This window comes from Thamnophis sirtalis, unplaced genomic scaffold (assembly GCF_051295495.1).
Source record: "Thamnophis sirtalis isolate CommonGarterSnake01/CBP01778 unplaced genomic scaffold, rThaSir2_p1.2 scaffold_4, whole genome shotgun sequence".
In the NCBI taxonomy this organism is placed as follows: Eukaryota; Metazoa; Chordata; class Lepidosauria; order Squamata; family Natricidae; genus Thamnophis; species Thamnophis sirtalis.
In genome coordinates, this window is record NW_028261384.1 from 67806375 (window position 1) to 67822166 (window position 15792).

At 43.1% G+C, this 15792-nt stretch overlaps 1 protein-coding gene across 2 annotated transcripts in view; it reads left to right on the forward strand.

Annotated features, from left to right (window-relative positions):
* Window positions 1-1332: 1332 nt before the first annotated feature.
* Window positions 1333-15792, forward strand: part of SEPTIN7 (septin 7) — a 75592-nt gene continuing 61132 nt past the window's right edge. For both annotated transcript variants that reach the window (XM_087713079.1, XM_087713080.1), the window contains exons 1-2: window positions 1333-1351; window positions 1908-2010. In XM_087713079.1, coding sequence (XP_087569205.1) covers window positions 2001-2010 — 10 coding nt within the window. In that variant the 5' untranslated portion in view covers window positions 1333-1351; window positions 1908-2000. The remainder of the gene's footprint in view (window positions 1352-1907; window positions 2011-15792) is intronic.

Here is a 15792-nt window from a genome sequence, read left to right on the forward strand (position 1 = left end):
GCAGCCCTCTGCCGGCCAAATATGCAGAGGCTTCCCAAGGTTCTATAGGAGGCCAAAAACAGACCACGTGGGGGCGTCACCTGGCCTGTTTTGGCCGGCAGAAGCACTATAGGCCGGTCCTTTGATTTTTCCAGGCTGGCCCCATGGGCTGGATTTAAATATCCCTAATCTACATTAAACTGCTGGTGAATTTTGGTGTGAGATACTAATTTGCTGCTGATACTCAGCTTTACATCTCCACTATTGGTGATCCAAGTGACGCTATGGCTGCTCTTTCACAGTATTTGGAGGCTAAAGGGGCCTGGATGGGTAAAACAGGCTTCAACTAAACCCTAGATGGAATTGCTGTGGGTATGTGGAGCCTTGTGATTTGGAGCTTTATTATTTTTAGTTCTGGATGGGCTGGCAATATCCCAGACAAACATGGCGCACAATTTGGGGGTTCTTTTAGACTTGTGATTCCTGTTCAAAGAACAGACGACAGTTGTGGTTAGGAGAGTTTTCACACAACTTCCTGCAGTGCTCCAACTGCCATTTTTTAAATTCAAATTTTGTTTACATTAATATAAACAGAGGGCTTGACTGAGAGTATATACATAAAAGTTTAAAACTTATCCTTAGTTTCATGGTTTCCCTTTTAAAGCTCTCATAAAGAGATTGTGATTTGTGAAGTGCCTGTGAGAAGAAAAATTAAGGCTGTTCATCCATATGAGCCCTGATGATTACACTATCCTAACAAAAAAAATGAGAAATGCAGCTATTTGCTAAGTTCTAATATATAATTAAATTAATAATGTAATATATAATTTTACTCTGTGTTCTGCAATAATAATGATATACTGACTTGTTTTTTTACTTGATACTTTAATATTTGTTAAAATGAGTAATCACTTGTAAAGTTTTAAATTTATTTTTTTTAAAGTTCTTACCATATGTACCTTTCCTTCTCCTATAGAATAATAGTGAAAGATAGACATTCAAAGTATAAAAGTGAAATCATGACACATTTCTTCCTGGCTTGCTTGAGGCAGGCAGTACTGTTTCGTGATATCCATAGTAGATTTTAATTTTGGGATTTGTTTTAAAAGTTCTGTTTTTAACTGCTTATTTATTGTATGATTCTAAATACTTTATTCCTTTGAGCAATAAAACTAAACACACAAACACACAAAACTCTTCATTGTACAAATGTAAGTAACTCTATTTTTTTCCCCTTTCTCTTTTTGATAAAAACTGAATCTGGCTTGTGTTACCAAATTACTGGAATTCCTTGCTTCCTGTGACTTCTGGCTGTATTTTGGTTACTTATGGACATGTAAAATGATGAAAATATGTTGTTTACAAAGTAGCTGTAAGTATTATTGTCTTTTCTAAAGGTAGATTTTCTTTAAAAATAATATTGTATTTTTTCTTGTGTTTAAATAGCATATCTTTAAGAAAATGGAAGGGGAAATGTATATATCTTCAGTAAAATTAATAAATATGTAGAAGATAGCAGATTATTTAAACAACGTATTGGTTTATAATTTTACCAGTGAAAAATGATAGTACTTACCTATCATAGAACTCTTCAGGAAGATGTTACAGCCTGTTCCAGTTCCAGATGATAGCTTGTGTGCTATCTGAACTTAGGGTTTTTATTAGAAACAATATTCCAAGCTAATGCTTTATTGCATTTAAGATCAGATGGTATTCACTTATCAAAAACAGAATACACTATAATACTGAATATCAAAATATTTTAAAATAAGAGAGACTGAAAGTGTGTTTAGGTATTGTAGTTAGAATATGAGGTACAAAGAACATAGCCATTATCCTAGATAGAGAATATGGTTCTTAAAAGTAGTGTAAATAAGAAGTCAGTTATACTAAAACATAAATAACCTAACCATTTGTTTTTATCCTAGCAACAGAAGAATCTTGAAGGATATGTGGGGTTTGCAAATCTCCCCAATCAAGTTTATAGAAAATCTGTCAAGAGAGGATTTGAATTCACACTTATGGTAGTAGGTAAGTTATATTTTTGTAATTCCTTCATTTATTTATTTTTAGTTTAAAAATTTAAAATTTGTTTATAAATCTGCCTTATAAGTAGATGCCCCTCCCCTACTAATGGAGTACTTATTTTATTTTCTAAATCTCTGCTTGATTGTCATTACTTTGATGTAGAAGCATAAGTAATAAAATTAATAGGGCAGAACATATGCAAGCACAGTCTGTATTTCAAGTAACAGAAGTTTCTATTCTTGTTTTACTTAGCAAATAATAAAAGACATTCAATTTGTGAAGCAATTTGATTAGCTATGCTTTCTGACATTGAAAATGTATCATGAAAGATGGTTGATATAGTAGTGCTCTTCAGAATGTTATGCAAGAATTGTTTCTTATTCATGTCTGTCTTTAATAATTACTGTGTTTCCCCAAAAAATATTTTCTTATTTTCTTTTGGGCCAAAAATAAGCACCAGGTCTTATTTTCAGGGGATGTCTTACCCGCTTACCTTAGGACCACCTCAGCCAGGCCCCCCACACCCCAACACTTCTTGCGCTGCTGCTCGACTTCTTCTACATCCGCTCACAGAGAGAAGCCAGGTGGCATATTACTCTGGTGTTGCCATTCGTGGCAGAAGGATGTTGTGTGTTGTGCATGAGCGAGTGGCAGTGACGTGATGCGCCACATGTATTGCCGCAACTGATTGTGATGCACCATGTGACCTTCTGCCGCAAGCGGCGCACAAGCACAGTGAGCACGTAGCCTCCTGCCACGAATGGTAGCCCTGGCATGCTGTACCACATGGCACCCTGCTGCAAGCGGCAGCACCGTTGCGATTTGCCACTTGGCATCTGACTGCAAGTGGCTGGAGAAAAATTCTGGGCATGGGAGGCCTGGCTGAGGTGGTCCTAAGCGGGTGCGGGCATGTGGGGCAGCTCCACTACCCCCACCCCCACCTAGGGTTGGGGAATATCCAGAGGCAAGCACAGTAAAAGTCAAGGCATATAGTTGAAGTTCTACTCATGACATAGCCTAGCAAAGTGCACTCACTTGATCTGTTCTCACTGACTAGCAAAAAGAATTAGGGACAGATTGGGTTATAGTGTCCCTTAGGCCACCATTTTATCTTCCATGCTTTTTAATACCTACATGAAACTGCTGGGACAGGTCGTTCAGGGATATGGGTTGTCATGTCTTCAAGATGGCTTCCAGCTCTATTTTGCCTTTTCCTCTTAACACAGGTGAGTGGTCAAAGTATTGAATCAGTGCTGAAGAATACATTAGATTGAAATTCATGGAATTCTCCAGAAAAGCACTACTGATACTCATATAAACACCTTATTTTCAGGGGATGTCTTACCTGCTTACCTTAGGACTACATCAGCCTGGCCTCCCACACCCCCACACTTCTTGCACTGCTGCTCAACAACTTCTGCATCCACTCACAGACAGAAGCCACGTAGCACATTGCATTGCGGCTACCATTCGTGGCAGGAGGATACTGTGTTGTGCCCTTCCGTAAGCGAGCAGCAATGATGTGATGTGCCATAAGTGGTGGCACTGGCATGATGTGCTCCTGCCACGAACAATGGCACCAGTGTTCTGCACCATGTGACATCCTGCTGCAAGCAGCAGCACCACTGTGATATGCCACATGGCATTTGGCTGCAAGCAACTGCAGAAGAATTTGAGCAGCAGGTGTCTGGGCATGGAAGGTCTGGCTGCGTGGTCCTAAGGTAAGTGGGTATGGACACTGGAGCAGTTCCACTACCCCCATTCCCCTCCTAGCTTGGTTTTTACGTATTCGTCTAACCCCACCTCATACAAACAGACAGTTGGATGGTGTGGGAAGGGTCTTAACTGGGGCTTATTTTGGGGGTAGGGTTTATATTAGGCGCACATGTAAAAATCAAGCTAGAACTTATTTTTGGGATATGTCTTATTTTCAGGGAAACATAGGTAGTATAAATTTAATATTCAAAATCACTCTTTCTTGCCCCACCACACCCAGGTCCACTTGCCTTTCACCTTTTTTTATAGCTAACAGGTATGCCCAGCCTATGCAAGGTGTAGCTATAAAGCAAGCAAATGCAGTCTTTCTAAAGGCTAGAAATCGCTAGCTTTCTAGCTATATCTTTCATAGGTTGGGCGCATCTATCAGCAGCAGCAGAAAAATGTAAAGGAGTAGGTGCACCAGGCTTCCCAGGTCTTCTGGCACCCTTGCTTAGTCATTTAATGACTACAATTGGGAAAGCTGCGATTAGGGTCATTGAGCAAAGCAGTCACATTGACATCTCACTTAAATCTATTGATTTGCTAAGTGACTGAGATTCTGGCCCCAATTGCAGTCCTATGAGAAGGATTACTACTACTCATTTTTATTTTACCGTATTCTGAAAGATGCATTCTCTAAAGTTTTTGGGCACTTTAATATGAACTTTCTTCCATTTTGGAATAGTATAATTTTAGAGGTATATTTTGCTGTAATTTTACATTTCTCTGGAAACTATTATGTTTTTCGGTTTAAAATTAGGCTGGCTTTAATTTTTGAGCATCTTTATTAGTAATGCCTTTTGTTTTATTAGTGAGTTCAGCATTTTCATATATTTCATTTATTCAGCTCACATTGCAGCTTTCAGTTTCCTCCAAAGACAGATATTTTATTTTTATCTTTTAACTTTATGATAAAGTGCCATCTTTTCTTTGCTTCATAAATTCACTAAGAATTAAAGTTAAAAAAAGTTGGGGCGGGGGGCGGGAGAAATCTGGTCATGGATAATATAATGTACATTTATGTTTTCTTTGGAGTTTCTGATAATTTGCTGTCTCTTAACAAAAGTATACCTATGTCCTGCTGCCAAGTTCCAATTAGCGAATGAATTTACAGGGCATTAATACAATTTGAGATTTGATGTTTAAAGATCTCCGTACTCTATGGAAGGTCACATAAAATCTTAAGTCATAATATGGTTTGTACCTTCACATGTAATATATGAATCCAAACACTGTTGGGTTTCACATGTGTTGTGGCTTATCTTACCTGAGTTCTGATCTCCTTTGTGGGGTTCATTTAAAGCATCAGTAATTTCCACTAAAAAGCAGTGCCTTGGTTGTAAGTCATGATGGTCATAAAGTGGGTCATTCATGTGACTGACCCAATTTTATAAACTTTATTTTGTGGCGGTTGTTAAGGGAATCTGTAGTTAACCCATTGTTTGCTATGGTGTGTTTTTGCCAAAACCTGGAAGTAAACAGTAGTTTTCAGTAGAAACATTGTAAATTGCAGTGACATGATTGTGGTTCATTGCAAACAGTAATAAATGTGAGCCAGTTGTTAAGTGCCCAAAATGCAGTCACATGACAGCAAGGAAGGATGGCCATTGGAACTTTGGAACAGGGTTGTACCTACTTTTGGGAGAGAGTCTACCATAATTTTGACAAGTTATAAATTGAGGACTACCTGTGGGCAATCCCATATTAGGTACACTGCAATAGTATTATTTTAGCCAAAACTGCCAGAAGCAGATAAGGCTGCAATTACTTTATCAAAGCTTTGACAAAGACTGTTCTACCAATAGCTTTCAGAAATACACCCAAATCATGAAATACACAGGAAATGCAGAGATAACAATGGTGTTCATAGGCAACTGCAATGAACAAACAGCTATCCCATCTTGCTTTGGCTTAATGTTATTTTCATTCAATCCTTACAACCTTCAAGCACTGGGATAAGATTGACATTCCTCATAAAAACTGCATATCACCAGTGTATTGGCAATATCATACCCCAAATTATTAGATTACCTCTTTCACTGGTTCATATAGTTGTCAAAAAGCAGCAGAGAGAGGATTAAGATTGCCCATCGTGTAAAGCAGGAGCTACTGAGCTGACTTCTCATCCTCACTACTATAGATTGAACACATACTGAGGAAAGAATGGAACCATTGCAAAACAATGTTCCATTTTAGTGTGATTCCATGATAAAAGATACTGAAAGCTACAGTCCAAAAGGACCAAAAGAAATGACTACCTACATCCAGATCTTGACATAGGTCAGCCAAGAGAATAGCTACATCAGCCTTAGAATGTAGACCAGACAGGAAACACAACCAGATAAATGTCATGGTAAAACTATATTGATATATTCTTGCAGATCTGAAAATACATTTTCCCACTATCACCTTTACAATTTAAAAAAGATAAAAGATAAAATTTCTCCTTGCACATATGAGCTAGACTCTAGGGGGCGGTGCTCATCTCCATTTCAAAGCCGAAGAGCCAGCACTGTCTGAAGACATCTCCTTGGTCATGTGGCTGACATGACTCAATGATGAAGGTGCACGGAACGCTGTTAGCTTCCCACCAAAGGTAGTTCCTATTTTTCTACTTGCATTTTTACATGCTTTCGAACTGCTAGGTTGGCAGGAGCTGGGACAAGTAATGGGAGTTCACTCTGTTACGCGGCCCTAGGGATTCGAACCTCCAAACTACTGACCTTTCTGATAGACAAGCTCATTGTCTTAGCCACTAAGCCACCACATCCTTTGACATGGTATATTCTGAGCCTCTTGCTCTGCCCACTGTGAACAGCAGGCAACGCTGTTATCAGATTGTTCCCTCAGTAATATCTCTTTGCCTCATCTCCATGGTCTTTTCCACATACCATTATTGATCAATTCCATCTTAATCCCATAGGTCGGCCTGGGAGAAGGTCCAGATTTCTATGGTATTACATAATTGATTCTTTACCATTATCTCAATAACATTTCTCCAAAAGGGAAGGTTGGAGACCAATCAATAGTTACCTAAGACCAGCGGATATAATCTATTCAAAGGAGATATCCTCCAAGATTGCAGGCTACTCCCTTTACTGTAGGGAAACAATGATAATATCTGGCCTCCAGATCTGCATCTACATCTCTGCTTTTTCCTCTCAAAATCCAGGTTACTGGTGGATAATCTAGACAACCGTGTCTATTTTGAACCCAATGACAATTTTAATTTTGCTTTAGGTAGAAAAAAGTTATAAAGAGTTCCTTACATCATTGACTTTCTAAAGTTTATTTGTGGTTTATTGATAATATTTTAACAGTGTATTTATTACCATAAGAGATGTAACTTAACTATATTCTGCTATATTAAAATTGGTTTTCTGTGAGGGCTACTGCAAGCACTGGCATTGTACTGAAATAAAAAGCATAGTTTCTCTAAGTATAATAAAGCAGATGCAGAATAGGCTATTTCAGCCACTCCTGAAGTTCTTGTATTTATACTTAGCATTCCTTTGATCAAATGATAAGGGTGGATAATTAAAGGAACATGTTCAAATAAAAGCATTAGCAGTCTATACTTGTAGAATTTCTTTGTCCATTAATCTTTGTGCAAATTTTGGGATTTAATTTTATCATAGATAGTTGATTAGAAGGAAAACATCCTTAGGTTACTCCATTAATATAAAAGGATTAACTATATTTAATCAACTAATTCCTAAGTACTAATTAACTACATAGGAATTTGTCAGGTACTTGTTAGTTCTTAAGTAGCTTTGTAAATGACTGTTGAATGTAATAATGGCTTTTTAATCTTAAAATGATACACACTTATGTCTCTTATATTATTAACTTGGAAACGCCCAGAAAAAATTTGGAAAGGGCATTGGTTTATGCATTTTTCTTTAAATATTTTTTCAGTCTTTTTTCCCCCAATGAAATATACTGAAATAGAAACCCAAATTTTTCCTCTCATAAAATAATTAAATTGCTTTTGAGATAAACATCTATTTTACATAATATTTGCCAGTGATTGGTACTTAAATAATATTTCCATTGTTATATAATTGTAGTTCTTATATATTATATGATATAGTTCTGAATCTTAAATTTGAAATTTAGTCCTTTTTCAGATTGCTCCACACTGTAGTGCCAAGATGGCAAACCTATGGCACGCATGGCCGAAGTGGCACACAGAGCCATATTGCCTGGCACATGCAGCAGCTCCCGTGTTTCTGGCACTCATGCACACATGATGGTCAGCGGGTCTTTGTGCATGCAACAGTGCCAGAAACAGGGAAGAGTTGGTCTTCCATTTTCTAGGGTAAGCATGTGTACCAGCCAGCTGATCGGTGTGCATGCATACGTTGCAGTAACCAGTAGACTTGCTGGCTGACACACATGCACTCACTGGAAACGAAAAGTCAATTTTCCAATGAGTGGATGCCCCCGGGCAGCTCCTCTTCCTGGTTGCGGCCCAGATGAGCATGTGCCAAAGTGCTCCCTTTTTGGCATTGGTGCCGAAAAGGATCGCCATCACTGCTATAGTGTGAGCAAACATTCTCAACATATGGGAAACTTTGCTATAGTTGTATGAGATTATAAATCTTGCCAGGCACCAAAAATAATAGTGTTTTCTGGTATAATGTCCTGCTGAGTTGTGAAGGAGGAGAGAGAGGAAGAATGGTAAATAAAAGAGGAGTGGTCCCTTTAATTCCTGACTGTTTCTCCATAGTGGGGGGGGAGGAGTATCCAGACTGGGTTGACCTTGTCCTCTCATTGATTGGATTGAGTCAGATAAGCTCTTTGAGACAAGCCCCTGGCCACCGGGTATTCCCCAGTTATCGACTCAATCCACTCACTGGAAGGTTCACCATTCTGGATCTCCAGCAAATCGCAAAGAATTAAAAGGAAAAAATATTTGGACCCAACGAATCCAGCCATGCCAGCAAGGATCCCTACGGACACCTCAGGCCTGTGGGGCTTTACTCAGGGGTGGCAATCCCCACCCCATTCTGCAGTGGAGTCAGCCCTGCCTACTGGACTTCCACACTTGGGCATTACCCCTGCTCAGGGGGGGCATGGGCTCCAGCCAGACACCCTCCACAGGGGCACCCAACTTTCAGGAGTTGATGATGTGGGCTTTACAGCAATGCATGGCAGCGGCATTCCAACAGCCACAGGGGGCTCCCCTCCCCCCCAGGGTTTCTGAATACCCATGAGGAAGAGCTTCCCAGCTCCTCAGCCTCATCCCAGGAGGACAGTGACCTGGAGAGCGAGGATGGAGAGATCAGGGAGGACAAGCTGTCTCAGGACGAAGGCATGCCTCCCCCTAAACCAACATTCACCAGGTTGTTCCAGCCCTCACTGTTCAAGTCTCTGCTCTTCAAGCCAAGACAACAGCCAAGCTAGGCTACAGAGCAACAGAGGTGCCGCCTCAACTCCAGGGCTTCTCAGCGGAGAATATCTTCGACAAGCAGGTCATCGAGGCTGACACAGTGCCTACTCCCAAGGGCTTCCATGACCTGGTCAGGCGTCAATAGGCATCTCCTACCACCAGTCCCTCACCCTCATCCACGGACAGGGTGTTCTTTAACATGGACCATGAGTTGCTAAGGTGCTGGCACAACCCTCCATCGATGCGCTGGTCGTGGCTCTTCATATGTCTATCAACATGCCCGGGGAGCCAGAGGATGCCCTGAAGTTGGAGGACAAGAAGGCGGACCTTACCTTGCACAGGGGTCATCAAGTGGCTGCTTGGGCAGTGAAAACAGCCACCACAGCCTCCTTCACCACAGATCATCCTTGCTGTGGCTGCAGGAGCTACAGCAACGCACCCCCATAGCAGATGTCTGATTGCATCAGGACATCAACAAGCTGGTGGCAGCCATCCAGTTTTCAACGGATGCCACCCTAGCTGCAGCCAGGTTTGCCTCCAGGGTGATCGCTTCGTCGGTGGCGTCACGCAGGCTGCTGTGGCTACGGCATTGGCAGGCGGATGTTCGCCACAGGTGGTGCCTGGCATCAGCCTCCTTCACAGGGGACTCCCTCTTTGGTTCAGCACTGGGGCCCTTCCTGATCGAGAACAAGGACAAGAGGAAGGCCCTACCCACCACCCCGAAGAAGGGCAGCTTCAGGACGGTTCCATGCCCCAGATGCTCCTATTCCCGGGGTCAAGACTCTGGGTCCTTCTTTCGGGGTCAGGATTCATTCAGGGGGTCAGAGGCAGAGTACTCTGGGAACAGATAGTACCAGGGAGGATTCTCTGCTAGGCAGAGATACCCAGACAGGCAGCAGAGAGGCAGGCAGCAGAAGTGGCCCTTTTGAGGGGGCAGAGGAGGCGGATGCAAAAATTAAATCTAAGCCCAGCGCTCCTCCCATTGGGGGGTGCTTGGCGCACTTTGTCGACTGCTGGGACCTCTCCTCCTCGGACAAGTGGGTGCAGAAGACCATCAGGCATGGCCTTTCACTCTTAATTCCTTTCCAGTCCTCTGAGTTTCTTCCAGATATGCCCAGTTTCAAAGAACCCGACCTGGAGGTTGTTGATTCAGGAGGCCATCCAACACCTGTTTGAGATCAGAGCGATCCAGCCAGTGCCTCCAGAGCAACAGGGTCAGGGGCACTACTCAATTCTCTTTGTCATTTCCAAGACCTCAGGGGGCTGGAGAGCGATCCTGGATTTGAAACGCCTGAATCATTCCATCCGATATAGGAGGTTCAAGATGCACTCTCTGCACTCCATCTTGGAGGGGGTTAGATAGGGAGACTTTCTCACCTCTATAGACCTCACAGAGGCCTACCTGCACATTCCCATTGCCCAGGAACACCGCAGATTCCTCAGATTTTGCTACCGGGCCCTTCCCTTTGGGTTGTCTTCGGCCCTCAGGGGATTCACTAAGGTAATGGCTGCTCTGGCAGCGCACTTGAGACAGGGTCCGGTGCATATCCAATGTTACCTAGATGACCTGTTATTGCAGTCATCTTCCTTTAAAGATGCCCTACGGGATCTAGACATCACCATGACAGTCCTGAGAGAACATGGATTTACGGTGAATCTGGCCAAGAGCCACCTCCACCCCTCTACTAGTCTGATCCACCTAGGAGCCCGAATAGATACCCAGGCAGGCACGGTCTATCTGTCACCTGAAAGACAGCTAGCTATTAGGCAGCTAGCATCCTTGGTAGCCAGGAAGAGTAAGGTGTCCTTAGCCACTCTGTCTAAACTGCTGGGCACCATGGTCTCCGCCATTGGCATTGTCCCGTAGGCTCGTCTCCACACCAGAGACCTCCAATGGTTCCTCTTGCCTTTCCAGCGAAGGCACACAAGCTGCTCACAGGCCAAAGGACTTCTTCCTGCAGAAGTCTCCCGCACAGGGTTTTGGACGCTCTAATAGGCACACCGTCTGAGCCTTTATGAATGGTTTCTCTTAAGTTCCTGACTTTTAAGGTGGCTTTCCTGGTGGCCATCACCTCTGCCAGGCAGATATCCGAGCTGTTGGCGCTGTCCACCAGGGAGGATCTCTGCGTGTTCCACCAAGACACAGTGGTGTTACGGCTGGATCCTTCTTTCATCCCCAAGGTGTGCTCCTACTTCCATTGAGCACATGAACTAATCTTGCCAACTTCTGTCCAGACCCTTCTCACCTGTTAGAGAAGAAGTGGCACACTCTGGACGTAAGGAGGGCTCTGAGGATCTACCTCAAGAGAACCAGGCCAAGTAGGAAATCTGAAGCCCTGTTTGTCTCCTTCCAACCAGGGTCTCTGGGAAACAAGGTAACTGCTTACCAATCACAGGGTCTGCAGACACCAAGTCATGTTATAGCTCATTCCACGCGGAGCGCAGCCACATCCACGGCCTGGGCCACGCAGGCCTTCTTGGCTGAAATCTGCAGGGCAGCCACGTGGGCTTCCCCCTCACCCTTTGATAGGAACTATAAATTGGACTCTTTTGCCTCGGCAGAGGCCTCGTTCGGCAGCAAGGTGTTACAAGCGGTTCACAGGACGAGGGCCATGCCTCACCAGGCATGAGTTGGGGGCATGATGCCTCAGGGGTCTCCCTCCCTAGGGACGTATGGGCTTTGGTATGTCCCAGTCTGGATACTCCCCCCCCCTCACTATGGAGAAAGGGCGTTGGTACGCCTCTTCTAATAGTGTGGGGAGGAGTATCCAGCCCCTCCCTGACAGTGTTTGTGACTAAGCGTTATGTTTGTTGTTTAAAGAAGGTATATTTATGTTGATGTTTAAACCAATAAAAACTAATAACTGGAATAAGAGTCTGGAGTGAATGGTGCAACGAGTCAGATAGAGTTCTTCGCCGATAACTGGGGAATACCCGGTGGCCAGGGGCATGTCCCAAAGAGCTTATCTGACTCAATCCAACCAATGAGAGGACAAGGTCAACCCAGTCTGGATACTCCTCTCCCTACTATGAGAAGAGGCGTATCAGGTAAGTACCAACGCCCTTTTTCTCCTAACCCGAATTCAGCCCTCAACATTATTTTAGGAATGTGCTGGTGATTGGAAAAAGTTGTCAATTCTGGTATAAGAGCATGTGACAGAAATTAATTCATTTATAAATACATATAGTAGATCACTGTGTGGAATGTGCCAGCTTATGAAGCTAAATAAGAAAGCTTGCATTTGTGGAAGTATTCATTTATCTGATAAGTTGAAACACTGAAAAGACAGAATGTAAAGTACATAATTGCAATATTTTTGTTTTTTCATAAGCTTATTATTATTGAGAAGACTAGTAAATCAAATTATATATTCACTGATAAGTGTTTTTTTGTAATATATTATGTGGACAGATGTTTTACAGGTAATCCCTGGGTTACGAACATTCCCTTAGCGAACGTTTGAAGTTACACGATAAGCCCCCCCCCCTCCAGCATTTGCAAAGAAGTCCTGAAAATGCAAATATTGCAGCAGCATGGCAGTTGTTTGCCCTCGTGACCCGTCAAAAGCGCGGACGACAAAAGCGCGATCGACAAAATCGCGCCTTTGACGTCATCACAGCGCGACGAAAAAGATCGAAAAATTCAAATAAAAATTAATAAAAATTAAATTAAAGCAAGCCGATTCACATAAAGGTAAGGGTTAGGGTTAGGGTAAGGGTTAGGGTAAGGGTAAGGGTTAGGGTTAGCTTTAGAGCGTTAGCGTTAGGGTTAGGATAAGGGTTAGCGTTACGTTTTTCGTTACTTTAACGGTTAGGTTTAGGGTTAGGTTTAGGGTTAGGTTAAGAGTTAGGGTTAGGGTTAGGTTTAGGGTTAGGTTTGGGGGGGTTAGGGGAAGGTTTTAGCTTTATTTTTACATTTTTTCGATCTTTTTCGTCGCGCTGTGATGACGTCACAGCGCGCTTTTGTCGAGCGCGATTTTGTCCTACGCGCTTTTGTGGTGGAACCGTTTGCCCTTACGAACAACTGCAGAGGCTCTGCAACATTCATCCGGAACGTTGCCAGCCAAAATGGAGCTTCTGATGGGCGGATCGTCTCCTCTGATGCTCTGTTCGGGCCTCCAGAGGCCTTGCTCCCATCCAACCTCCCTGATTGTGTCATTTATCTTGTGAAGATCTAGTAAGTAGTTTCCTCTCCAGCCTCTCAGCCGAGTGTGCCCTCTGCAGTTACGTTCAGGCCTCCTCAGGCCTCGCTAAACAGGTTCTGGCTGAAATGAAACTTTTGAGGGGTGAATCTGCTCTGTGACACTCCATTCGGCCATCTGCAGGCCTCCCCCGGCCCATTGCAGGCCAAAATGGATCTGGCCCCCAGAAGCTCTATTTAGACTGGCAACGAGGCAGGGGAGGCCCACAGAGGGCCAAATGGAGCCTCCCAAGGCTGGATCCACCCCCTGGAAGCTTCAGTTTGGCCTGCAACAGGCTGGGGGAAGCCTGTGGAGGGCAGAATGGTGCCTTGGAGAGCCAGAGCCACACCCCGGAACCTCCATTTCAGCCTTCAACCTGCCAAGTTGGCAAGTTTTGGATGCCCAGATAGAAGTGCAGAGGAGTGCATGCAGGTCAAGAGGAGACTGCTTGTTAGATCTTCACAAGGTAAGTTATCCTGCGTGGCAGACTGGGGGTGGGGGAAAGCAACTGGGGAGCATGAGGCATTTCATGGGTTGGGGAGGATTTAGATGATCTTAGGCAGGTGGCCTGTTCTATCAGTATCCCCCCCCCCTTCCAATGGCCTTCCCCTCCCTGAAATTCCTCATGTGGACTTAATGAGCCTCACATTAAATTAGTGAATGCGTGGGCGAAAGGAGGGGTGATCTCCTTCAAGGTAGGAGATTCACTCCCATAAATCCTCAGTTTCCAAATGGAATAGGCAGGCTCCATTTCATTTGTAACTTGAGGACATTCTTTCTTTGATAACTAAGTGTTACATACTTTTGCAATTTTTAGCTAATTCTAAATATGCAGCAAAGACTGCAATCATACAAAATACCTTTCTTTGGTAAAAATATGCTTTATTTTGGGACTTTATCTTTACCCAATTTTTCACTTAGGATATATACAATATAATACAATAGCAGAGTTGGAAGGGACCTTGGAGGTCTTCTAGTCCAACCCCTGCCTAGGCAGGAAACCCTATACCGTTTCAGACAAATGGCTATCCAACATCTTCCTAAAGACTTCCAGTGTTGGGGCATTCACAACTTCTGGAGGCAAGCTGTTCCACTGATTAATTGTTCTAACTCAGGAAATTTCTCCTCAGTTCTAAGTTGCTTCTCTCCTTGATTAGTTTCCACCCATTGCTTCTTGTTCTACCCTCAGGTGCCTTGGAAAATAGTTTGACTCCGTCTTCTTTGTGGCAACTCCTGAGATATTGAAACACTGCTATCATGTCTCCCTTAGTCCTTCTTTCTATTAAACTAGACATACCCTGTTCCTGCAACCGTTCTTCATATGTTTTAGCCTAATCCAGTCCCCTAATCATCTTTGTTGCTCTTCTCTGCACTCTTTCTAGAGTCTCCACATCTTTTTTACATCGTGGCAACTAAAGCTGAATGCAGTATTCCAAGTGTGGCCTTACCAAGGCATTATAAAGTGGTATTAACACTTCACGTGATCTTTATTCTATCCCTCTGTTTATGCAGCCTAGAACTGTATTGGCTTTTTTGGCAGCTGCTGCACACTGCTGGCTCATATTTAAATGGTTGACCACTAGGACTCCAAGATTCCCTTCACAGGTTTACTACTGTTGAGCAAGGTACCACCTATACTGTACCTGTGCATTTCGTTTTTGTTCCCTAAATGTAGAACCTTACTCTTTTCACCATTGAATGTCATTTTATTAGATAGTGCCCAATGTTCAAGTTTGTCAAGATCCTTCTGTATCTTTAGCCTATCTTCTGGAGTGTTGGCTATTCCTGCCAGCTTGGTGTCATCTACAAATTTGATGAGTTCCCCATTTATTCCCTCATCCAAATCATTGATGAAGATGTTGAAGAGTACTGGACCCAAAACAGAGCTTGGGGTATTCCACTGCATACTTCCCTCCATAAAGATGCAGTTCCATTGAGGACTACACGTTGAGTGCTGTTGGTCAGCCAGTTACGAATCCATCTGGTGGTGATGCTGTCTAACCCACATTCTTCTACTTTATCTAGTTGTAGGTTATGGTCTACCTTATCAAATGCCTTACTGAAGTCCAAGTAAACTATATCGACAGCATTCCTCTGGTCCACTAATTTTGTCACATTATCAAAGAATGCAATAAGATTAGTCTGGCATTGTTTTTGACAAACCCATGTTGGCTTTTGGCTGTTACTTTGTTTACTTCTAGGTGTTTGCTAATTCGTTGCTTGATTATCTTTTCCAGAATCTTTCCTGGTATTGAGGTCAGGCTAATAGGTCTGTAGTTTCCTGGATCTGTTTTCCCCCTTTTTTGAAGATGGGAACCACATCAGCTCTTTTCCAATCCTCTAGTAGTTCCCTGGTACTCCAGGATCTCTGAAAGCTATAGTTCAGTGCTTCTGAGATCTCGTCTGCCAGTTCCTTCAGAACCCTGGGGTGTAATCCGTCTGGTCCTGGTG